The 26,479-nt window shown below is 39.5% G+C and overlaps 2 protein-coding genes across 11 annotated transcripts in view; both read right to left on the minus strand.

Annotated features, from left to right (window-relative positions):
• itpr1b (inositol 1,4,5-trisphosphate receptor, type 1b) overlaps positions 1-5,167 on the minus strand; it is a 111,423-nt gene extending 106,256 nt beyond the window's left edge. For all 10 annotated transcript variants that reach the window (XM_028575474.1, XM_028575471.1, XM_028575473.1 and 7 more), the window contains exons 1-2: positions 4,977-5,167; positions 2,824-2,937 (exon numbers count right to left, since the gene is read on the minus strand). In XM_028575474.1, coding sequence (XP_028431275.1) covers positions 2,824-2,915 — 92 coding nt within the window. In that variant the 5' untranslated portion in view covers positions 2,916-2,937; positions 4,977-5,167. The remainder of the gene's footprint in view (positions 1-2,823; positions 2,938-4,976) is intronic.
• Positions 5,168-12,751: 7,584 nt separating this feature from the next.
• Positions 12,752-18,456, minus strand: setmar (SET domain and mariner transposase fusion gene). Its single transcript, XM_028576156.1, has 2 exons — positions 18,271-18,456; positions 12,752-16,037 (listed from the first exon to the last, which is right to left on the minus strand). The coding sequence occupies exons 1-2, from the start codon at positions 18,367-18,369 to the stop codon at positions 15,240-15,242; spliced, it is 897 nt and encodes a 298-aa protein (XP_028431957.1). The 5' UTR covers positions 18,370-18,456; the 3' UTR covers positions 12,752-15,239.
• Between the last annotated feature and the right edge of the window lie 8,023 nt (positions 18,457-26,479).

The raw sequence follows: 26,479 nt of genomic DNA on the forward strand, positions 1-26,479 counted from the left end.
AGGACTGAGAGGATGAGGATAAAGATTTCTGAACATGGGGCACAAGTAGATAGATTGTAATATCTGTACCAAGAGAAGAGCCTGGGCTTCTTTCTTAAATCATGCCATAATCTACTGTTGGAGCCTTTGTTTTTAGTTTTTTATTTTGGTTTATATATATATATATATATATATATATATATATATATATATATATATATATATATATATATATATATATATATATATATATATATATATATATATAAGGGGAAAGCAAACAGCTTTTCACCGTGTCAGCGTGGCTTGTCAGTGGTATTGTTTTATTCGTGTTTAACTGGAAAGCAGAACGAAACGTAGCTGAAATGAAATGGCAAACTGAAATATACCTGTGCTACGGTGAGCATGCACAGTCATGAAATAAATGGGTCACCGCACTGAAAGATATTTAATGTATGGACATTGATTTATTGGCGGACCAAAGGGAGAACTTGCTTGGACGCGTTCCAAGCAAGTTCTCCCTTTGTCTCACCACATTGGCCTCACGTAGGCCTGGTTAAAAGACTTTACATCTACTTTAGCACCATTATTCCACCTTGTCTTTCCAAATAATATACTAAATATTTTGGTAAAACACAGTTAGTTTTTTTAAATGAATAGCTCCATCATACCCAGGAATTCTGGGGAAACCCCTGGGAAAAACCATCAGGTAGCTTAGTTGACTAAGATTTCTTTAGTTGGTAAGTCATTTTTTATGCTTATTCATGCTTAATTACTCATTTCCAAGAAACTTATTTGCACATTTATGGTAAACACAAGATTTAAAGTGGTGCTTTTGCAGGATTAATTGTGGAGAAACTCAGTTTTACAGATGGTTATTTAACTACATTTATAGTGTGCTTTTCTAGTCTTAACCACCTCTCAAAGTGCACAGCTCTGTCAATTAAATCAACTAATCAATTAGTCGACAAAATCGTATAAGTGTAAGTCGACTAAGAATTTCTTTAGTTGAGGACAGCCCTACTAGCCAGTCTAGTCCGTTACATCTTTTTATAGCTCATGCAGTATACTCTGCACTGCAGGAGCACTGTGATGATGGAGGAAGAAAAGCACATGGTGTGAGAGTCTCCTCTAGAGGAATGAAGAGCCATAGCCTTGATCACACTGATGCACCGATGGGCCAAGGTCCAAAAAGAACGGGGATTTCAAGGGTCATCTGTATCTAAGGTCAAGAAGAAACCTCATTGCATTGTGGAATACAGCATCATGGCCGTATCCCATCTTTCTAGCATCAGGACATTGGGTGCTATCCTCTCTGAGCAAGCAGCATCTCTCTGGGTTCACATTCAGTATGCTGACAGCAAATGAAACACCTTACACAAGAATGCTATTTATAGTTACGTCCTCTAAGCTCTTCTCTTTAACAGTGAGCCCTCACAGCAGCGGCGGGGAGAAATGATTACTAGGCGTACAGTAACAACACTAGATGGGAAATTTGACAAAACAAGCTCGGTCATGGTGGCAGTCTTAAAAGCTGTGCACACATTTGTTGCCATGGTGGGTGACGCATGACACTAAACTGTGAAAGAGCACGGTTTCTGAGAGCTGGCAAGGAGGAGCGCTCTGCCCTGCCTGTGGTGATTGGGAAATAGAATTGTGACATGGCAAGAGGAAGATTGCAGCACTTAAAATGAGAGGGAGGAGATGACAACACCAATGCTGTGCTCATTCATTCACCTAGGGACAAGAAAAACAAACACCCAGGGGCAGAAAATAGCAAAGAAAAAAAAAAAAAAAAAAAAAAAAAGGAAAGAGACAGGCTTAATGCAAGAAAATGAAGCCTGACATGTCGGATATGCTGTCAGATATGCTGGATAGGAACATTAACATCAATGATCACCCTCTCTCTTCTATTATCTTCTTATAGTCTTTTAATTCTGTGACTGTCAAGCACATAATGAGATACAAGTTTAACTTGTTTCCTAGAATTAGGGAGGAGGAAAGACATCAAGTACTTAAATAAATGGTGCTCAGCATGTAGCAGGAAGAGGCAGGGTAATTTGAGGCCAGGGTACCAACTGAGCACTGAATATCAAGGAAATAAAAAGGAGAGCAATGACTACAGCAGCATCTGCCACTTGTTAGAGATGTTCCGATACCTATACCATTATCGGTATCGGCTCCAATACTGCCCAAAACACTGGTATCGGTATCAGGAACGTCGCAAACGGACTGCCAAACTGGATAATAAAAGAAAGTTCTGTGGCATTCATTATTTGTATTTGTTTAGTTTAACCTGAGCCAGACAGACAAAAAAGATAGAAATCATATCACATCCATACAGGGATAGTAGTATACAGCTGTTAAAACATAATAAAATATATGACACACTGGTATCGGATCGGTACTCGGTATCGGCCAATATGCAAGTTCAGGTATCAGAATCGGTATCGGGAAGCAAAAAAATGGTATCGGGCCATCTCTACCACTTCTCAAATAAGACAACCTTATTCTTAACACATTAAACATTTTTAATTTGGCGCCAGCGTATCGATTATCCTATCGCGCGAAGAAGGACAACGCTATATTGCCGTATTGATATTTTGACCTACCCCTACTTAACACCGCCTCTGCCGGTCATCCAGGAGTCACAGAACCGCAGTTGCATTTGTAACTTTCATTTGTTTTGTAACCTGTTCTATTTTAGAGTTGTGTATTCTGCACAGTGGGACAATGTTGTCTGAAACTGCGTCCCTCCATCAAGCAGACCTGGAATCCTGCAGCAGGGAAGTGGATGGAGAGGAAAGGGTCATGACAACGCACATAGAAAACAAGCAGACTTACCCTAAAGTGCTGATAAATCCACTGGTGGAGCCCTCTGCATACAGGGAACAAACGTCCCCAATATGGAGGAAACTGGACATCTTGTCCGACATGGTTCCTCAGGGTTGACTACACCTGCAAAAGATTAACACCAAAGGTCTTTAAAGCCATCACTACATATAGCAGAGCTCAATCAAACCACACGCTTGGAGCCACTATAAAAAATATTTCACTCACTCAATCAACTGAAAATTAACCAATGACAATTTAAATAATCAACTAGTTGTCCTTTAGTAGGTACAAATACTACATTTACTTATACTAATTCAGTCCTGTGTCCCAGTCCAGGGACTGTCAGTGAAGATTATAAAGTACACTTTGTTAAAAGACAGACAAACCCAGTACCAGAGACAGACCGTCTTCTCTCACCTACTTGACTCTCATGTAATACATATTCAATTGCTGTATATTGGTCATAATTTATTCAGCCATAATAACAACTCTGTATAGTTGCAAGATACCTTGTTGTGCATACATACTTACATCCAGTATTCTATTTATTATTCTAAAATAATTAAAGCATAATTGCGTAACTTTTTTGCCTTAAAATGACAGTTTCAAAATCATTTTGATGCTACTTTGATATGTAACTTTGGGGAGCAAGTACGATTTCTATGCTAATGCTGCTAATGTCGTGTGTTGTTGCACTTGCTTGATGTTTGGCTGTGTTAGCAAAGTTGTCAACTCGCTAGTTTTAGATCATAAGTAATGTAGTCATAACAAATGCACGTGTACAGCTGTCCATATTTACAACAACAGCATTTAAGTGAGTTACACTAAAACTGTAGGAGCGCTAAATCACAAAAAAAAAAAATAGTACACAATGTTGGTTTAAATGCCCTCTTTTTTGTGTTTTTGAGTGACATATGTAGTACTCATTTTTTGTGTTTTTGAGTGATATATGTAGTACTATTTTTTTTGTGTTTTTGAGTGATATATCTAATAACAAGATGCTGAAAACCAAAGTCAAATTCCCATTTCCAATTTCCCATTCCCAACATTTGCTTGTTAAAGCTCCATGTTCCGCACATATAGGTTATCCATAAGGGATAAAGTTGAGAAGAACTTGTAAACGACCACAGTTATGATAATTGTGGGGATCCATCAATACTTTTTTTTACATTGCCTTTTCTTCTGCTGGGGTTTGTGGACAGAAGGGTGCAGACCATCTGAAATGTGTTTAGCCCATTCTCAGAGCACCACCTACTGTAAGATCATGAGTAAGAATTGCAAGAACAGCAATAGTCTAAAAGCAATATCATTTACATTAAGCATTAATAATAATATCAATAAGAGGAAGAAGAACAATAAGAAGAAGAAGAAAAAGAAGAAGAATATATTTGCCCTTCTATAAATATGCTTGGTGTATTTTGTTAATATGGGTTTGGCCTTCAATTTAAAGCATGCATTTAAAAGGCAAATACAATGAAAGATAGGAGTTGATAAACTGCTTAATTAGTTTATTCAAGATGGACACATTTGTTTAAAACACATGCATTTAATTATTATGCAATGAAATGCAATGAAAAATACTTGCCAAGAAAACTAAAGTTGTATTGTGCACTGTGCTATAGTTAGCTGTGGGAAACCAATACATGTAGCCTACATCTTACATTTAGGTCACCATTCTTTAGTCTGTGTCAGGTTGAGGAAAAAGTTAGTGGTTAGCTTTTTCTGTTGAAATTTGACATCAACTCACAGTTTGCAGCACTAGCATCAAACAAAAAGGTCTAAATCGAGGAGAGCACAAAATATGACCATTTGCATTATTCAATTTACGATTATTTCTATAATACCGACGGGCCGTATTAAGCTAAAGGTCATATTTACCCAGATTCAGATGTTCCACACCAACCTGTGACTACACAGAGTTTGGTTTAGTAGAGCTTTTTGTGACATATTTGAACTGTTTTCTGAAATGCCAAATGCCAAACAAACATTTCTGCTAGCTAAATTAATTGTCAAGTCGCCTCATTTTCTGGCGCACGAGCTGCAGCAAAAACAGCAACAAATGAACGCGTGGGCTACTTCCTTGACAGGGATGCTCACGGCTTATTGACAATATGAACAATGCCCTAGCTGGGAAAAAAACTACAGACAGATGAGGACTTTACCTGGCACAAATGAAAGAAGGCGTCAAAGACAGAGAGAGAGAAAGAAACGCGTGAAGAAGTGGGTCAGCACAGGATCATTTCCACAGCGCTATCCTCGGTTAAGTCCATGGTAGTGAAAGTCCAGGTGAGAGCAGGCTGAGCGGCGGTTATCTCTGACAGCAGAATGCGTCCTCGGCAACAATCCGCTTCTAACCTCCTCCACATGTCACTGAGGAAACGCCCCTTTCGTTACTATTTATACTGCAGCATTCTGGGTAATATAGTTTTTTTTAGGCATATAAAAACTGCTCTCTTAACTAATATTGTTGACTTGATAGGAATTTAACAAGCCTGTTATTTTTTTTTTCATACTTTTTTTATATATATATATATATATATATATATATATATATATATATATATATATATATATATATATATATATAAGGTTTTCATCTTGGAGGAGGATAAACTGGCGGCCTTATTGAATTCAGTTTAATTCAATTATGTATTCATCCCCAGCAGAGCATATACATCTCAATAGAACACATACTGTAGAACATTATAGCCTGCAATACAAATTATGTTTTTGTTGTTTGGTTTTGCAAAAGAGCAAATAGTATTTGTGAAACCTGGAGTTTTTATTAACCATTGTTGACTGCTGCATTGATAGACAAATATATTTCTACAACTATTGGATGGATTGCCATGAAATTGTGTACAGTTATTTATAGTCCCCAGAGGATGAGTCCTAATGTATCTATCTAATGACTTGGATACACTAACATTTCCTCTTAACACCACCAGCAGGACACAAGTTTCACTTATCCTGGGAAATATACATCTCCTAGATTGATTGGCACAAAATTCATCATCATATGATCCCTAACTTTTCCATTAGTGCCAATATCAGTTTAAGTTTCCATTTGTTCAATACTTTGGTTTATGAACAAACACTTACCAAATGAATGGCATTCCCATTAAACTCAACTGCACTTTGTGTTTATAGTGCTAATTAGCAAACGTTGGCATGTTATAAGATGGTGTGTTGAGCACTCAAACTGAGATAGTGTACATGGTCAGCATTGTCAATGGGACCATGTTAGCATGCTGACGTTAGCATTTAGCACAAAGCACCACTGTGCCTAATTACAGCCTCATAGCACATGTGGCGGTCAGCTCTTGGTCTTGTTTGTCCAGTAGCTAACACACCTCAGTGTTCAAATGTTTGCAATAGAAGATAATTAAATACAAAAAAATCCAGAGTCCCAACTCTGTTCATCATCATGAACACCATGGTCATGAGCACAATGTCTATTACCAAGTACAAACTCCTTCACATGTTGTGGACTGTAGTGAAAATGTCTCTGACGGCTCAAATCCATGTGACTAGAGGCTTTTGTCAAGTGACTACATTATTTCATGTATATAATGTCAAAAACAGAAGCACATGTACTGCCTTACAAAGAGGCGGTCACGCTGTGATTGTCGAAGTGTGAAAGGACATCAGCAACAACAACAAAAGACATCAGTTGTGTGTGAAGTCTCCTGTCAGAAACATTGATTTGGCCACTTGGCAGTCAGATTTCCTGCAGGTCTGTTTAGTTGAGTCCATGTTTGTATGTTTTTTGTTGGGTTTTTTTCCCACAAATATTAAATATTGCAGGGTCTATATGTGCCATACTGGTATACAGATAGATAGCATCTTTTGGTTTTGCTCATGACATGGACCACCAGGATTCCAAGTTTGTAATGTAAGCTTTGGAAACCTCAGTCTCACAACTTTGAGTGATCTGGTTCATTTGCACTTGACCCATTAAAATCACGCTGTGACATTTTTAGCTACTGGAATTGGAACAGAAGCATTGTGCGATACTGAACTCACAAATAACTTGCCATATGAATAAAATCAAGAGTAGGCAGACTGTCCTCACAGCAAGCCTTGTAATTCTTCCAAAACAGGGAAGAGGCTCACCTTTCAATTTCTCCAGCCTGCGTACGGCAGATGGTTACATTTGAAAATGTGTAAAAGCTTGATTGTTCCTAATTATTCCTAATTGCAACATGAATGATAGAAAGTGAGGCACAGGAAGAGAAAGAGCACTTTCATCCCTAGAATGGACTGGAGTGGTATTAACCAAACCCATTGATGAGCTGCTAATTTGGTTTCTCAGCCACAGAATCTAGAGGGATGATAAGAATGGAGTCTCCTTTACCATAAAAGTGCTTTTATTCATTTTCTACATTCCATATCCGCTGCAGATTGCTATGTTGTACAGTACTAAGAGGCCAAAAGAAACATCTACACTGTGATTCATGTGTTAATGCACTGCATTCCTGGTGTCGACATAAAACACAGCTCTGGTATGATGCAGTGGGGGGGGGAGGGGGGGGAATACTTCTCTCCACTTTCTGTGCTGCCAGATACTCTCCCCTCCTTACTGGTTATGCAATCATTTATCATTGTCAAATTATATCGCAAAGTATATCAAAAGTTCATTCAAATCCATTTGTGTAAAAAACAGACTATGCTACTCTCTTTGTTGGATCATAATCAATGTAAAAGGAAGGATGAAGGATGAGTGTTTGGTCTCAGAGCATCATTGTCTTAGTCTAAATGCATTGATGTCAAAATCATGACATCACAATATCTAAGAGACTAACCTTTATTCTACTGAAAGTATTTCCAGGCTTTGGTTAAATTTGACATCAAGTGAAGTTGAATACAGATCACTGAGTACTCAGTTGTCATGGATACAGTGTACAGACGACTGGCTTCCATTCTACCACAGAACAAAAAAAAAAAATGGTTGGTTATATATATATATATATATATATATATATATATATATATATATATATATATATATATATATATAAATCTGGACACAACTGCAGGTGTGTTTTTTGAATTGCAGCAGGACATGGTTTGATTTGTAGCTTGATGAACCTAATGCTTTCTTTATTCTCTGGATATTTTGGTTATTCTAGTACCCTTCCTGAACCTAAAGAGCTTGTCTGCTGCTAGAAGGGTTCCCCGCACAATGCATGCCTGCAACAAATTGTTTTTCAAAACAACTGTAAGGGTCGTGAAAAAGCGCACATTTGGTGGGAGGCAGCAATGATTCATCCCAACTGGTGGTCTGACTTGTAGCTGACTAGAGACATGGTAATGATGAACACATGACTGCAAATTAGTGAATGCAGCTAATGCATGCTTGGACTGCATCAGGGATGGGAGGGATGACAACATACAGCAACCATCTGTGTGGCGGCGGCACAGATTTGGAGATTCATCATTGTGCATGTGTTCGAGGGAGGAGTCTCATGCGCAGATTCAGGCCTTCCCTAAGCAGCGATGTGTGGGCGCACAATGCTTGGTAGTTTTCTTGTCTGAGGCTCCGATAGTCCTTTGTGTGGGCAACGCCTGCAAACTAATCCTGGCATTCATCAGAAATGTCAGAGTAGAGCTAAATATATTAGGAACAAAGAGTCTCTTGTTTTTCATTATTCCTCAATCTTGATTTCATATCAGAGATAAAGTCCATATCAACCAATCATATCTAGTCTTGCTCAAAGGAGAGCTGGAGGGCTCTGTAACTCTTTAACTCTATAAACAATATAGCGGCCCCTAACTGCTGTTCTGGATCTGGGACAGTGAACCACTGAAGACATGATGCCGCTGGGAGCAAAACCCATAGATAATGGCTTATTAGTGATTTCAAGCTAAATATAGAATACTAATAGAACTTATTTTAACTTCAGCACTGACATCCACAGTTTTAGATTCTGTACAGATTGTTCCATCTGACAATTTAAACTCTATTACTGGAGTTCTGACAACTGGAACAATGAGTCAAGGCTTTTCTCAGGATCAGTATGTAACATGCACAACTGGAGGTCGTGTGAACAAGCGTGGCATAAAAACAAACTTTGATGTTACACACTGAGCACACAACCTTCCTGTGTAATGTGAAAGACAGGTTATACAAAAAGCTTTCTATTATCCTCTCTTTGTCTGCCAAACCTGTTGAGTATGTGACGTATGCCAACTGTTAATGGCATCCGGAGAGTCAAGTCAGTTGCATAGTCAAAGCTTAAGAGGGTTACCATACCTCAGTTTACTCTGATCAGGGCACAGGTATTGCCAAGAAACCATGTTGGTCAAAGAAGAGTATCCTTCTTTTAATGCAGACCACAGGCAACCATTGAGCAAGAAGTGGGATAGCAAGTGGAATAGGAGAACATATTAGTGAACCATCAGGCACAGTATAAGAATACACTGAAGCTTTTTTGTGTTCCTCATTTTTTATAAACTTGCAGTCAGCCTTTTAGTTGATATTCCTTCTGATGTTTGCTTATAAAAGAGCAGTACCTCCTCCTAACTTGCCTGTAAGACAGCAGGTATTGGTACGGCACCCTAGTATTAGGTAGAGATCTACCTCACTAAAAATAAAAGACAATTATGCTGGCATAATGGCCTGCATATTCCCAATGGAAATAGTCTGATTAGACCAGCTGCAGAGATATTCTAATTAGGCCTCGTGATTTTGTGGTATATCTTGTTCCCGATGTAGGAAAAATTTGTTTTACGTTCTGTGCTGCGACCATTCATTTGGACCTTGTATGTCAATCTGCATGAAGTAGTGTATTGGTGATCATGTAATAATGATAACATTTTGTGTGCATATTTTCAGATACTCATTTTATGTCAGGCTCTTACAACAAGCTTCCCAGCTACGGCTAGTGCCCCCTTTCACAGAGAGGAGGATCACTTCAACACATCCCCTTGGTTACGGCATAATCAATATGGCAGATCATACACATATGCCTGGGGAAATTATCTGCCAGCTGTTTGATTTGTGGAGACAGATACCAGTAGAATTTTGCCAAATGTTACTTAAACACTTTCCTGTTTGAGCTAATCCTGCTGGAGGAGAGCAATATCCAAGGAGGCGATGGTCTGATTTCACCTATTTAACCTGCAGAACATGTTCTGTAAGCTGCTTTAACCGCAGGTAATCCATTAGGATCAGCAGGGTTAGAGGATTCCTAGCCTTACTTTCACTGCATTTCATAACCTACCTGGTTTTCTAAATCAGTCTGTTTTAAATTGAATTAAATGAAATTGTTCATAGAATATATGAAATTATCCATAAATGCAAAAAAGTGTTCTGACTTACATCCATGCATCCATTGCACCTTTAATTATTAAACAAATCTAATATAATGAAATGCAGCTTCCTCAGACAACAATAAATTATAAGAATAATATAGTGCATACTTCCAGAATGAACACAAAGTCTGTGCTGGATGCTGCAATGGGGAGACAGGACTGTGGGGATTGTCACTGCTTAATAAACTTGGGATAGACTGTTATATATATTATATAACTTTTAATCTGTTTTTAAATGTTTTTTATTATTGTTTGTCTGCCTTTTTTTTTATCTTGTAAAGCACTTTGTAACTATGTTTTGAAAAGTGCTGGATAACTAAAGTTTATTTTTTCCTTCTTATCAGCGAGCTTTTGCCCAAGGTTTAAAAATGAAGTGTGAGCCACACATGATTAATGTCAGCCTGATAATGCACAGTAAATGTCTTCCATAATGACAACACCATTGTCAAGTGCATAACATGCTCCACCAATCACATAGAGTCAGAGGGATCATTTGAGGTAAGATTGAGATTGCAGTGGGATATAATAACAGATATGTTAGGATGGCGTTTCAGATTCTTAAGAAACAACTTACCTTACCTGTGTTTCCCTTTTATTTACATTTTCTAGATTCCACTTGGCCACCTTAAAGGACAAATCCGGCACAAAATGAACCTAGGGGTTAATAACACATGATTACTGATTTGACTCTGGGATATGTTTTCATGCTAATCGAATGTGACCAGTTTTAGCGCAAACCGCTAATTAGGTATTAACGCTAGTCATCGTTGCAAGGATAAAATAAAAAGAAATCCCTATTTCTATACCACTAACAAGGCTCAAAATAGCACCACACTTCAACGGTAGCATAATGAGGGTCCCTACATGCAAACCGAAGCATTGAGAACTTTGTAAGTGTACAGACAGTTTATTAAAAAGATATTAGAAAGACAGTAACGTTCGAGTATACAGGCGGGCGCCATCTTGGGAAAACAGTCAAACGACAAACGCCGGGCTTGAGCTGTGTTACTGGTTACTGGTTACACGGCGTTCATCGTTCCGACTGGTCATGACTGTTTTCCCAAGATGGCACCCGCCTGTATATGCGAACGTTACTGTCTTCCTAAACTATCTTTTTAAACTGTCTGTAATAGCGATTTCTTTTTACTTTACCTGTGCCCCGACGACTAGCGTTATAAGCTAATTAGCAGTTTGCGCTAAAACTGGTCACATTCGATTAGCATGAAAACCCAGAGAACGGTCGACTCTGTACACATGTGTTATTAACCTCTAAGTTCATTTTGTGTTGGATTTGTCCTTTAAGCACACTGAAGACTGCAGATGTGCACTCCAAAAGTGCTTAGTCAAGAATTTGTGCACTGAGTATGTGTAGTTAAGATATGTATGTAGGTCTGATGATCAGTGGTGAAAGCAGCTGGGGAGGCGGGTGCTTCTTGGGCTCCAGAACTTCCTGCTGTGCATGCTGCAGGTGTCCTAGGCTAGGCCAAATATAACATAACATCTGTGATGGGAGGAACCAATTTGATAAACCCCATTGACATCTCTTTCCGCTAACACTGAAGTAAAGCTGCAAAATACAACCTACTCCATTAGTCGGAACAGGACAGAGTATAATAAAGAATCATTTCTAGTGTGCTGGTTAGTGAAGAGCCACACAAATTTCTAAAAAGCTTCTTGAACATTATTTAGCACTTGTCTTGAGTTAACTTTGATGGTGAAGCAGTTTGAGTATTTTCTGGCTACTGATTCATTTAGTGACCCTGGTTCAAAGACAAATTCATTACTTGCTGTTTGAGCTGTTGATATCTAGTCAATACAAAAGTAACACAAACAGATAATTGAAAATGTGCAGCACCTTGTGTTTCAAAGAAACAAGTGATTTACATTCACTACAAAGTCAAGATTTGAGAGAAATGTTTCAAATTGAACTTTGGAATGCCTTTAAGGCCCAGCAGATAGCTGCCATTCAAAATCTTGACTTGGCTGCAGGATTCAAGGCAAGGACATCTGCTCCCTCATCACAACGCTGGTCTATTTTTGAACCAAATGGACTGTCAGTTGTAATTTCTCCACTGGTCACTCATCCTGAAATAGTGTCTCGCTCCTTTGTCGATGTGATGCATGGCTCTCAGTATAAAGTGTATCTTTGTATGTTTTGTTCTTTGAAGGTACACTTGGCAAGACATTAGGTAAAAGTCTTATTAGCCTAGATCTAAGTGGGGCTGCAACAATGTTTTTTTGTAAGGATTAAACAATCAATATCCATAAGTCAATGTGGGAGCTTTAAAGGTGCTGATACTCATAATGTGTCACCTCTGTCACAGTCTGGCTAGCTGTTATGCGATAAGCTAAACAAATGCTGGCTTGTAGCCTTAAATTTGAATTTATCATCTAACTCTCCACAAGAAAGCGGATAAGCATATTCCCCAAAATGTTGAACTGTTGCTTTATACATGTCATCATTAGGCAACCTAACTGAGAGCAAGTGGAATAGATAGATTGATAGATAGATTTTATTGATCCCAAAAAAATGGGAAATTCCAGTGTTGCAGCTGCAAAATATCAGACACACAGCACACATACAGACTATACATGAAATAATAGGATACAATATACATGAAATAATAATAGGATAGAATATAAGAAGAAATAATACTGCTTGTGAGACCACAAGCAGTACACTATGCCTCAAGAGAGAACAGTCATTAAGTACCGGAACTGATTAACTAATTACAGTTACGCAGAAATTGCTTGAAAATGCTCGTACCAACTAGAAGTGACGAAACTTAAACATAAAGGTGAAATACATATTTAAATCAGATCTCTCATTGAAATGGCTAAAACTCAATAACCTCCATTTAAAGGACAGAATCATAACAGTTACATTTTGCTTGTCGGGTCACTTTGCTATGAAATACCATGTTGCAATATTTCTGGGTGCTTCAACTTGCTGCGTTTGCAAGCCAAGTATACCTCCAATACCATTCAGACAATAGTCTTCTAAAATTATTATTTTTATACAAAGTTATTTTCCTTTAGGAGAATAATTTTCTGAGATGCAAGATCAAGTCAAGTCAACCTTATTGTGAATTCTGCAATATGTGCCAGACATACAGAGCAATTGAACATACGTTTCTCTCCGACCCACGGTGCAATAAGGACACATACAAGTACAATAAAAAAATATCCTGTTGTTACTCTCAAAATACAGCGCTCCTGCATCGAAAGGCATGCCTGACACGTTTGTTTTTGTACGGAGTGGGTGTGGAGCAGGTTCGGTGGGGAAGTTCACCTCATGTGATTAATGTTGGTTGCTAGGTGACCATCCTGAAAATGAGCCATTCATTTGCAGCCCAGCTCTTCAACAGTCAGGCTGTGAGAGCAGCCTTGGTGCACCTCCGAACCAGCCACTGCAGACATCTGACTCAAAAATGACACGAGTTGAGCATTTGAAAAGAGATTGTTTTTTTTCTTATATTGGTAGATTTGTTGTAAGGACAGTAGTCTGGCGTTGCCAGATCTATCCCTGAAGGACAGCCACACTGACTGTTCTTTCTCTCAGACAGAGGGCGTGTATCATACACCTTGCAGATGTCAAACTGTGATTTGGTTTATTTGTTGCTGTATTATACTACTGCTGTATGCATCCAATCACATTCAACTGCAGTATGAGGTCATGATAGTTTGACATTTTAGTAAATATGTTTTTATGAACAGAGCCGTTTTCAGTCTTAGTGCTAAGCTAACCTGCTTCTGGTCATAGCTTAATACTTACCGTACAAACATCAGATTGGTATCAGTGACTCTTGGCAAGACAGTAAATAAGCGTATTTCCTAAAATGTTAATCTATTCCTTTCATTTGAGTTTTTAATTCATGAGTGTTTAGATCAGATCAGATGCAATGCGAGCAACAGCCCATTTTGACAAAAAAAATCTCAGGTAACCCTCACAGAGAAGAAAATATAGGTTGAAATAACAACATCCTGTGCCATTCGTCTCTCCACTGGGTGACACAGAAACTCAACTTGGCATTAGTCTCTCCGATCAGCAGAGGGCTTCCATCTCCCCAATCATTAAGTCTCTCTCAGGCCTAGTGTGGCTGGAGCACTGGTCCCATTTCTGGATGAAACCCGGTCTCCATCCTAATTAACCCAGATGTGGATATTAATAAGATGAAAGCAGGTCTAGACTAGAAACGGGGCAGATTGAACAGAGAAGGTCCTGATTTCAGAATGGTCACACTGAAGTGGGACACCTTCGCCCCTCCTTTGACAGGGGAATAGTCTGTTTCTATATAAAAAACACCCCCTGGCCTTTTTTAATTGGTCCCACCTCTCTTGAGGTTTGAGAGCAATGAGAAGCTGAGAATATCTACAAGGGAAGGCTTCATTGTATGAAGACAGAAAAGAAATGTCAATTTGATGGAAACATACGACAGCTTTTACTTTAACTGAGCATTTTGGCGTTTTGTTTTTGACAACTTCCTGCTGCAAAAAGCTTTCTATATTCAACACAACGCTTTCAATACTCGCTTCAATTCTGTAGCCTATGTGGCTATTAAAAGAAAACTATTGAACAGCATTCCTCCCATCACTGTCAGTGCAAATGATGACTTAAACGTGCCAGGACAAGATGACAGCTGCAAGCCTGTAAATGTGGTGGGAAATGTCCTATACAGAACAAGCATACCCTGACAGATGAAAGGGAGTGTACATGTCAAAGAACAGGAATGTCAACAAGTTTACTCTCTCTAGCCTTGAGATTTAGTTTTCATTGCATCATCTTACATTGAGTAGGAGACAGTGGCAGATCAGGAAGGAGACACAGATTGAACAGGAAACAATGATGGGCACCGACATGACTCATCCAGCTGATTGCATTCATGGAGCCATCAACAAGTTGCATTGTCTTGTTATAATGAGTGGTTGAACTGACCAAGATTTCAGTGAAACTGAAAATAGACCAAGACACAACTAAGTAGTTTTTTTCTTTTTTTAAATCAGGAGAAAAAAGGACAAAAATCTTTTCTCTATCATTCGGAAAAACAAATCCATCTCTTGACATTCAGATGAAAACAAATGTGATAGAAACATTAATTTAAACAATTTCAGTTGATAATAGATAAATCCAATGGAAGGAACTGAACACAGTGGTTGGCACCACAGTGGCACTCTTTCCTCTGGAGTCCATCTGCCCTACTGGCCTGTGTGACAGCGTCACTTTGTGTGGACAGCAGCTCTACAGGAGGTTGGTTACTGTATCCTCCTGAGTAGTCAAACGTCAGCTCCTCTTGTGCATCAATGTTCCGTCCAGCAAACAGCGCCAGCCTAGGAACCACAGAGTGCACACGGACTGGCTGCATGAACAGATTGGGTTGGCAGGCGTGGTTGAGAAAGCGGCCTACGTTTCCCACCATGGCAGGGTCCACAAATGTCTCTGTGACGGACCCTGTACCTGCATGCTCCCTTACGCCGATGATGTAGTTATTTTCCTCAGCTCTCTGGGCAAGCTGTCTGCGTCTGGCCTCCTCAAAACTGATCACCTCTCCTGCATACTCGCACACAAACGTCCCATGTGGAATTGCCTCTAGTGTCCTCACTCCCCAGCCCCTCTTCTCGGTGCTGTAAACCTCCAACCTGAGTCTTAGCCCTCTCTGCACCACCCGGTTAGAGCAGGCATCACTGCAGGTGCAAAGGGCATTACACTCAAACAGAGGTGAGCAGTAACCAGAGTTCGTTCTGCTAAGGTTCAGCCGCGTGCCGGTGGTGTCGTACGCCTGTCCATGTGTCTGCAGGCAGGAGCAGTTCTCAGGTAAGCAGGAGCGGGAAAGGCAGGAGCATCCAGGAAGGGTGACTTCACTGGGGTCAATAGTGCATCCTGGTCCCTGAATATTATCTGGGGAATACTGAAAAATGACAGCAAAGAGCAGTTTTGGTTAAAGTTTAAGACTGTAAATAACAGAAACACAAAACAAATAAACAAAAACAGTTGAAAAGACATTAGGCCAAAATGCCCATAATTCCTGCAAATATTCAATTTATAGCTGAATCAAATAATTTATTTTAGGTCGACGGACATAAGAGTGGTGTGCAACTATTTGGATGTGTGCTCATATTATGCTTATTTTCAGGTTCATAATTGTATTTAGAGGTTATATCAGAATAGGTTTATGTGGTTTAATGTTGTACTGCACATTGCTGCAGCTCCTCTTTTCACCCGATGTGTTGAGCTCTCTGTTTTAGCTACAGAGTGAGACATCTCACTTCTGTTCCATCTTTGTTGGGAGTCACACATGCGCAGTAGCCATTAGGAAGCAAAGTATGAGGTCGTGCCACGCTAGCAGCTAGGCGAGCATTATAACGTGTGTTACAAAGTGACGCACATTCGTCACGGAAGTAAAGGCTGGACTACAAAAAAAGCAAAAGGAAAAGCATAATATGAGCACTTTAACAAATTATTTCAGTCAAAATATTAGTCAACATTCACAGGTTCCAGCTTCTAAATTGTGAGGTTTTGTTGCTTGTCTTTGTAAAATGTGATAGTAAACTGAATACATTTGAGTTTGGGCTGTTGATCAGGCAAAACAAGACATTTGAAAACGCCACTTTGAGCTTTGGGAAATTGTGACATTGTGTCATTTTATAGACAAAAGAAGAAGATAAAGAAAAGAATCTGCAGATAATTCATTAATAAAAATAACAGTAGCAGTAAAGCACAAGTCTGAATGCTTTGCAACTGCCAACGTGAAACCCATCAACCTACTTAAACAACCACACAACCACATACCACATTCAGTGACCATACAATGTTGTTGTTTTTTTAAACTGGTTACATCACAATTGGAGCATTGTGAGCAAGGAGTGTTAACTAGAACAACGCCTTTGGTTCTATGTGTTGTAGTCAGAGTCTATGTCTGTAGCCTTTAGTAATTTGCTGTCATCTGCTGGTAAAACAATGTATTTCATTTGATAGAGTTGATCACCATCAGGTTTTTGGTTTAGGTTTGGCACCGTAAATAAAATGCATTACAATTACTATGGTGTTTATTGCCATTATCTAATGTTTTCCAAAAACATGTGAACATAGTCTTTTATTGAACTGTATTTCTGGCATCCCTAAATCTTTGGTATACAGTTTCTTGCTATTTTAGTGAAAATAGATTTAGAAACCCACACACACACACACACACACACACACACACACACACACACACACACACACACACACACACACACACACACACACACACACACACACACACACACACACACATAATTAAAGCCAGACGGTATATCAGCCGCTACTAACTTACTGCATATATAATAGTATTGGTGTATATGCTGTCTGATAAATAACAAAGATATGTTTGAGGTAGAAATATTGTCGCATTTACAAAGTCTGTCCATCAGAGAGCACGGTTTTATTTTTCAAAAAAAAAAAAAAAAAAAAAAAAAAAAAAAAAAAAAATATATATATATATATATATATATATATATATATATTTGATTGGTTGACTCAGTGTTGTGTTGTTGTCATGTATGTTTATTCTCTGGCTTATAGCAGATAAAGATGGGATGAGGTGGCACTGTCAGCTGGCATATCAATACTGTTTACTGCACAGTAAAACGTCACCAAGTGACCAAGACTAGGCCTTATATTTATAGCAGACATTTTGATATGTCATAGGGGAAAACGCAGGTAGATAATACAATGAATGACGGCTGAATTCCCTTTATCTGCTAAAGTTCCAGGGTCCTGGTGTTGTACATGCTGTCTCACGGTCAGTCTTCTGGACACTTGAATACAACAGAGCCCTCGTTAATGGTAATAAGGTTATGTTATTAACACCTGTGTTTTTCCTACAATGACAAGTCTGCTGGGCAAAAAGGCCAATTGTTGCGGAGAAAAGAACAGTTACTGTATTGTTGCGGTTTTTAATTTGTAACTTCCAAAATGTAGGTTCTTATCTAACCGACGTATTAGCTGAATAGATGTAGCTAAAATAACAGTACATTGTATTTAACGCTAGACAACGTTACGACACTCCACTCGCAAAATAACGGGGGAAGAAACTACTAAATAAGGTGGAAGGGCTGAATGTGTTTAACTGTGGAGAAAGAAATGCTACGTAACGTTACCTGAAATTCAGGAAACTTCCTTACGGCTATATTCCACTCAATTAGAACAGGAACATCCTCGAGGCCGTTGCTCAAATCCACGCGTCTATCAAAACTCATATCCGAAGTTTTAAATGATATAAAGGCAGATCAGCTGGACGTACAACAACAACCATAGACAGTAGACAACAACAACAAAAACTAAAATATGTGACTTCCGGTAGTTTAATTACAGGCCAGCTCCCTCCAGTGGCGTATTTGTATTATTACATCACTGTCTGTAATAATAAACCGTGTGTGGCTTGACCATCGGGCCATATGTAGGCCATAATCAAGACAAAGTGGGCAGCAGCAGCAGCAGCAGCAGCAGCAGCATCAGCAGCAGCTTATTAAGGGAACATACAGCACAGGCACAGCATGAGATAATTGTTTGATCTAAACTACTGTGAGGGTGGAACTAGAGAGCATTAGAAACGATAAATCGGTATTCACAGTGCCACACCTATTTATTCTGTTTTATTCAAAGTCTATCCCATTTGTTCAGCAATGCTATTATTACTTTGCTCAGTGGCAGTAGTGTATTATTCAGACAGCTGTAGTAACACCATATGGCCTGCAGATGGCAGGACTAGATAGGCAAAGTACTAGTATTTCATAATATGAACCCATATGCATAATCTGCATAGTGAGCAAGTGAAATAAGGATAATTAGATGATTGAACATTAAAAGGAATAGATTAAAACATGTGCCAAACACTCAAAATTGCATTCAAAATGGTTAAAAAAAGAAGGTTATCCTCTTCAAAGGCTATACCCAAGTCTTCTTTAATGATTAGGCACTCTTTTACACTCTTCATCTGCTCCCTTTCTCAAGATAAAGTACATTTAATGCCAAAGAGCATATTCTTACTACCCACATGAGCAAACTAAAACCATGGCCATGTGAGTATGCCTGTGGGACCCTGTGGGTTCATAGCAGCCCAGACAAACAGACCACATAGGTGGTTAAGGCCTGAGAGAAGATCTAATAATTCACGGACTTTTATCACTGAAGTTCAGTTACACAATTCGGCTGTGATTGTTCGCTCTGGTGTCTACTGTCAGATGATTCCAAACTATTGCACGATTAATGTTTTGCCCATGACTCCAGAGTGGAGAATGAATAGTCATCTTGTTTGAATGTTGTTCTTTTTTTTCAGTAGACACAGAAAGTTATGTAGAGTGTCCATGTCTAACCTTTCTATGGTGTTGCCATGTGTATTTCATATGCAGTGGTTTATTCTCTGGTGGCTATCTGAGGCAGATGGGGAGGGGGGGGGGGTCACATTGTCAGCTGGTATTTCCACGCTGCACACAAGTGACCGAGGATTTTCCATAGAGAATCAGCCTTCATCTTTGTCCTTGGGCAAAATTAGTGCTGTCAGTTGTTAGTCCTGCATCTAGGTTTCACAGATTGCATACTCAATCACAAGCTGAATTGTTGTGGGCTTCAGGACTCAACTGTTATGTTCTCAGATCTCAGAAGATGAAATAGCTAATACATAACATGCATTTGTACATCTACACGTGTAGTGTGTTAGCATCCTATTTCATAAATAGCACTAACACAATGTACAGCTCCTGGGAATGTGATACGTATTGGACAAAGAACAATTTTGACCTAAGCTTGCGCTAGATGGAAAGTCAGGAACACAGAATTATTATAATTCATCCTAAGGAGGAAATGAACATTTGTGTAATTTCATGGCAATCCATCCAATACTGGATACAGATGTCAACCTCATGTTGGTGCTAGAGGAAAAGTCAGGGAATCGCCAAATTCTTTGGGATTCATCCTCTGGGAACCATGAATGTATGAACAAAATAATTTCCCAATCCATCATAGATGCTGAGATTTTTCACAGGAAGTTAAAAACCCTAACCCTTGACCAGCTGGTGGTGCTACAGGAAAAGTCAGGGTATGAACAACTAGGATTTATCCACTGGGGACCATAAATGTGTGTACAACATTTCATGGCAATCCATACAGTTGCTGAGACCAAAGTGGTGGACAGACTGACTGATGCAAATATTGCCACCCAAAGAGCCAATGCTGCAAGCATGGCTAAAAATGTTCAAAAAAAAGTTTCAAGGAGGGTGCCTGTCAAGATGGAAATGAAAAGGTGTCAGACTGTTCAAAACTGTTGCTAAATATTTAGAAATACATCAACAATTGATATGATAATGATAGGATCTGCTTCCTGCTTCTTACAGTGCAGACGCTCTACTGCTTGCTCCTGCTTCTGCTTGCATATTTCTGCTGATAATCTTGCTTTTCCTCTGAGAGAAACTATGAGCAGCGGCTCTTGGATACTTATAAATCACTGGACTATACATTTTTTGTAGACATGGTAGACGATTGTCATATTTGAAAAATTTTCTGCGTGAGCGTGGCCTACCAATAGCTCAAGCCTGTCCTAAAGTGACTGTAGCTAAAGCTAATTAGCAGCAAGATGCCACCCTTCTCCATAGAGGACTACTACAAACTCCTTCAGAAGATTGCAGTTCTGGAAACCAAAATGTACCGGTTAGAAGTAAACGTGGAAGTGAACGGATCATGTGGAAATGACACCACTTTACCACTGAACCAAAACAATGGACAAAAGCATGCTAACACACGACTAACTAGCACCAGCAAAACCACAAAGAAACAGGAGGGCTGTGGAACGGATAATAAATCTACAAGCGGTAGTCCTCCCTGGAACTCTTTTGGTGCAAAGCCTAAGAGTAAATCATTTTCCAGGGAAATGGGAGGACGACTAACGGGCAGGGCACAGCGCCCTGAGATTTTTGATACGACCGGCTGGCCTGCATTACCACTCAGGCAGAGCGCCTCTTCAACCCCTGTACTTAGTAGGACACAGCCGTGGACAACTGCAAAAGGGAAAACCACCAACAAAATGCCTCCCCAACAAATGAGTGTGCAGGTGAAGAACAGATTTGCTCCTCTGCTGCAGGACCCTGGACATGACCTGGATTACGTCTCATCGTCACACAGCAGGGTAAGGACTGAGAGCAATTCTAAAAGTAAAAAGCTACAGGGAAAGCTAACGACTGGGCCCCAAACTCTGATTGTGGGTGACTCTGCTGTGAAAGATATAAAAAGCAGTAAAAACACCAAAATACTCTGTTTTCCCAAAGACATGGTGTCTGACTTGACCCAAAGAATCCAGGATATCATAGCAGCACACCCAATTGTGAAGAACATTATACTGCATATAGGGTCAAATGTTGTTGTAAAGCAAGAGTCTGAAGTGCTGAATCGTGACTTTATGAATCTGCTGAACGCAGTCAGCTCCCTAAACGCAAAGGTGTTTATCAGTGGCCCTATACCGCCAGTCAGAGGAGGAGCTGAGAGATTTAGCAGACTGATGGCACTGAACAGATGGCTTTCAAATGCATGTACCAACCATTCTCTGCAGTTCATTGACAATTTTAACATTTTCTGGGGCTGCAGACATCTTTTTAAAGCAGATGGACTCTTCCTTAACAAGCCAGGAGTAAAGCTGTTCACCTCTAGCCTACTTTACTTTCTGCGCCACACATCTGCTCCCTTGGCCAAGGACACGAGACAAGATGAACCAAAACAAGAGGAAGACACAACAAAGTGCATCAGTGATCCACTACAGCCCCCACCTGAGCAAAGATTTGACCATGGGAGACCAAAGAGCGGAGATGAGAAATCTCAACCCCCCATCTCACCCGTCCAACACTCCTCAAACCCCTTTGACAACCACGAAAGCTTTGAGGACCTCTTTAAGGATACGTCGCTCTCCCCTCTTTCCCCCATCCCCATGTTGGAGTTCAATGACCAGATGAAGCAGCTGGTAAATGCTGGAACCAAGTATACCCCCTTCCTTCTCCCATCGTAAAACACCAGACACCTATCCCTCCTCAAGGACGGCAGTTAACTCCTTCTCCCCAAACTGATAAGGATGCTTGTGTGCAAAATGCAGCAAGCATTAACTGATATGGGCCGGGTACATGACTCTTTCCAAGACAAGCCTGGGCCCTGCTTATTAGATTCTTCCACAATTTATGTTGTGATAGGTAATCGGAAAAGAATGGTGAATAAGCACGTAAATGCAAACTTTGCAAATTTAGCATCCATTCCTCGTCAGCCACAGTCTGTTTACCAAAAAATGAAAACACACTAACACTAGCACTACTAAACGTTAGGTCTTTGGCAGGAAAATCATTTTTAATCAATGATTTTATTATTAAGCACAATCTTGATTTTATGTTTTTAACTGAAACCTGGTTGGACCATAATAACAGTGCTGCTGTTCTCTTTGAGTCAGCCCCCCCTAACTTCAGTTTTATGAGTGAGAATAGAGTGAATAAGAAAGGAGGTGGAGTCACCATTTTGTTTAATGACTCATTCCAATGTACATAATTATCTTATGGAAATTTTGCTTCTTTTGAATATGTGGCTCTTCAGCTAAGATCCTCCCCTCAAGCTATACTTCTAAATATCTACAGGCCACCTAAATACTGTGCAAACTTCTTTGACGATTTTAATGAACTGCTGTATATAATCTGTATTAAATTTGACCGTGTAATTATTGCTGGTGATTTTAACATTCATGTTGACAACCCCCAGGACCGAGGGACCAAAGAACTGTGTTGTGTTTTTGAGAGCTATGGACTGACTCAGCATGTTACACAGCCCACGCACAATAAGGGGCACACACTGGACTTGATTATTTCAAAGGGTCTAAACATTTCCAAGGTTGTGGTGACTGATGTTTCTCTCTCTCTCTCTGATCATTCCTGTGTTTTCTTTAACGGCACTATCTCTGTGCCCAAAAGTGTTCAAACAAAGTTAATCAGAAAACGGTATATCACTGAAAACACCAGTGAATCATTCATTCAGCTTTTCTCCTCTACACCCGCCCTCACTGGGGCCTCAGTGACTGAATGTCGAATGACGACGAATGTTATTGATGCTATTGCTCCCACTAAGGTCAAAGCTGTCTCTGGTAAGAAAAGATCTCCATGGAGAAATTTTGTGAGAAAAGAAAAAAGAGAGTGTCGAAAAGCTGAACGCAGTTGGCGAAAATCTAATCTCCAGATCCATTATAACACTTATAAAGAGAGACTTCGCATTTATAATCTGGAACTAAGAAATGCAAGGCGGTCCTTTTTCTCTGACATTATCGCCAGAAACAATAATAATTCACGTGCTTTGTTTGCTACTGTTGATAGATTAACAAACCCTCCAGTACCAGTAGCATCTGAACTGTTGTCCACCAAGGCTTGCAATGACTTTGCTTCCTTCTTCACAGACAAAATTCAGAAAATTAGACAAACAGTCAGTGCTTCCATATCAAGTACAGGATATGTGTTGTCACAGTGTGCACGCAAAACAAATTCCAACATGACACAATTTCATACGATCAACCTTAAAAACCCGGAGGACATTATACAACATCTGAAAACCTCCTCCTGTTGCCTTGATACCAACGGGTGTTTTCAAAAATGTTTCGAACAGTTTGGCTTCTGATCTTCTACAGATTGTAAACACGTCTCTGCTCTCAGGTATCTTCCCACAGGCCCTGAAAACTGCAGTCATCAAGCCACTCCTAAAAAAGAACAATCTAGACACGACACTAATGAGCAACTATTGGCCAATATCAAACCTTCCATTTTTAAGTAAAATCATAGAAAAAGTGGTTTTTCAACAACTCAACTTTTTCTTATCGCTAAACAACAGTTTTGATGCCTTCCAGTCAGGTTTTCGACCACACCACAGCACCGAGACGGCTCTTGTTAAAGTCTTTAATGACATCCACTTAAACACAGATAGTGGCAAAATTTCAGTCTTAGTATTACTTGATCTCAGTGCTGCATTTGATACGGTAGACCATGACATATTGCTTGACCGATTGGAAAACTGGGTTGGTCTTTCTGGCTCAGTACTAAAGTGGTTTGAATCCTATTTAAAGAATAGGGACTACTTTGTGTCTATAGGTAATTATACATCTGAGCATACAAATATGACGTGCGGAATTCCCCAAGGCTCAGTTCTGGGGCCTCTTCTGTTCAACATCTACATGCTTCCACTGGCTCAGATTATGGAAAACAACATAATAAGTTACCATAGTTATGCGGATGACACACAAATTTACATAACCTTATCGCCAGGGAACTATAGCCCAATACAACAATTAAATATGTGCATTCAACAGATTAATGATTGGATGTGCCAGAACTTTCTTAAATTAAATGAAGAAAAAAACGGAGGTGGTCATTTTTGGGGCAAAAGAGGAACGATTGAAAGTCAGCGCTCAGCTTCAAACGACAATGTTAAAAACAACAGACAAAGCCAGAAATCTTGGTTTAGTCATGGACTCAGACCTGAATTTTAAAAGCCACATTAACATAATTAAAAAATCAGCCTATTATCACCTTCAAAATATTTCAAGGGTTAAAGGACTTATGTCTCAGCAGGATCTGGAAAAACCTGTCCATGCTTTTATCTTCAGTAGACTTGACTACTGCAACGGTGTCTTTACAGGTCTCCCTAAAAAATCAATCAGACAGCTGCAGCTGATTCAAAATGCTGCTGCTCGAGTCCTCACTAAAACCAAGAAAGTGGATCACATCAGTCCAGTACTGAAGTCTCTACACTGGCTTCCAGTGCCTCAAAGAATTGATTTCAAAATAATTTTACTGGTTTATAAATCACTAAACGGTTTAGGGCCAAAATACATTACTGATCTGCTACTACATTATGACCCACCCAGACCTCTCAGGTCGTCTGGGACAGGTCTACTTGTTGTCCCCAGAGTCAGAACTAAACAGGGGGAAGCAGCGTTCAGTTTTTATGCTCCACATATCTGGAACAAACTCCCAGAAAACTGTAGGTCCGCTGCAACTCTCAGTTCTTTTAAATCTAAGCTAAAGACCTATCTTTTTGATGTTGCTTTTCTTTAAATAATCTATTTTATTAACTTTAATTTCTTATACTGCACTGTAACTTTTATTCTTATACGGCACTATCAATTTTATTCTTGTCTTTTAATGTTTTTAATTTGTTTATTAATGTTTTTAAATTGTTAATTGTCTTCTAACTGCTCTTTAATGTTTTATGTAAAGCACTTTGAATTGCCCTGTTGCTGAAATGTGCTATACAAATAAAGCTGCCTTGCCTTGCCTTGCCTAATTTCCAACTTATTTTGTGAAAGCAAAATGTTAATATAAAAACAATTTATTTGAAATTGGGCTAGGGGCATGATACCATTCCTCCCACATATTCTTGTGTTCTTTCATGTCTTTGGGCCTTAATTAAGGCCTGAATACTAATTCTGATGACTGCATTTTTAAGGATTTGGTGAAAAAGTTGTGTAATTTGCCTCATGTACCACATATCTTTTCCATTGTTCAATCTAAAAAATATTGGTGTGATATTTAACAGCATTTTGACGATTTCAGGTTCATTTGTGGTGTGTCCATTGATTGAATTATTTAACACATTTGTACACATCATTTGTTCTCTTGTCCTCTTTAGTATGTCTTGACATTGTGGTTCTCATTCTGTGGCTGAAACAGCTTCCCTTGCTCAGGATGAGGCAGATTGTTAATGGGCCTCAAACACACACACACACACACACACACACACACACACACACACACAGATCAACATAGGAGCAGAACTTGGATTGGCTGGACTACAATTGGTTGAGGAGTTAATGAACCAAAGGCATGAAAGAGCATGCTCTCTGGGGAGATTATCAACAACAGTCCAGCACTCCCTCTGCTACTGTGCTGATTGACTTGGCCTCAAATTGGCTGCGATGTTTCTCCCAGCTTGTGAGGATAGCTGCGCCGTGGCCTAGTGGATCCACTCTTGTCTGATCTGACAGTGGAGAACAAAAGAATTTTCAAAGGTTTCCCTCATCTGCCTTTGTCAGCCTGAGTATGCATGGTTATAATGAGTTTACCCCAGAGGTTTCAATGAAGCTTCATCTGGCTACTCCACTAAGTTCATCAAAGGCAGTGAAACAAACAGGAAGGCAGACATGCATTGATTAGCCGCAGAGAGGATTGGAAAACTAAGGGATTGTATTTTAAAATCAAGGTGAAAAACTACAAGAAAGATTCAAGTACACAAACCAACAAACTAAACGTCACTGCATTCAAACTTTTGACTGAAAACAGGATTCGCAGGAAGATGACTTCAGCCCGT

The sequence above is a fragment of the Perca flavescens genome, chromosome 4 (assembly GCF_004354835.1).
Source record: "Perca flavescens isolate YP-PL-M2 chromosome 4, PFLA_1.0, whole genome shotgun sequence".
NCBI classification, from domain to species: domain Eukaryota; kingdom Metazoa; phylum Chordata; class Actinopteri; order Perciformes; family Percidae; genus Perca; species Perca flavescens.

Bases quoted from the DNA above. Each gene is read 5' to 3' on its own strand.
- setmar (XM_028576156.1), bottom strand. From the start codon at position 18,369: ATGAGTTTTGATAGACGCGTGGATTTGAGCAACGGCCTCGAGGATGTT. The intron at 16,038-18,270 runs GTAACGTTACGT...GTCATTTTTCAG, and splicing joins GGAAGTTTCCTGAATTTCAG to TATTCCCCAGATAATATTCA.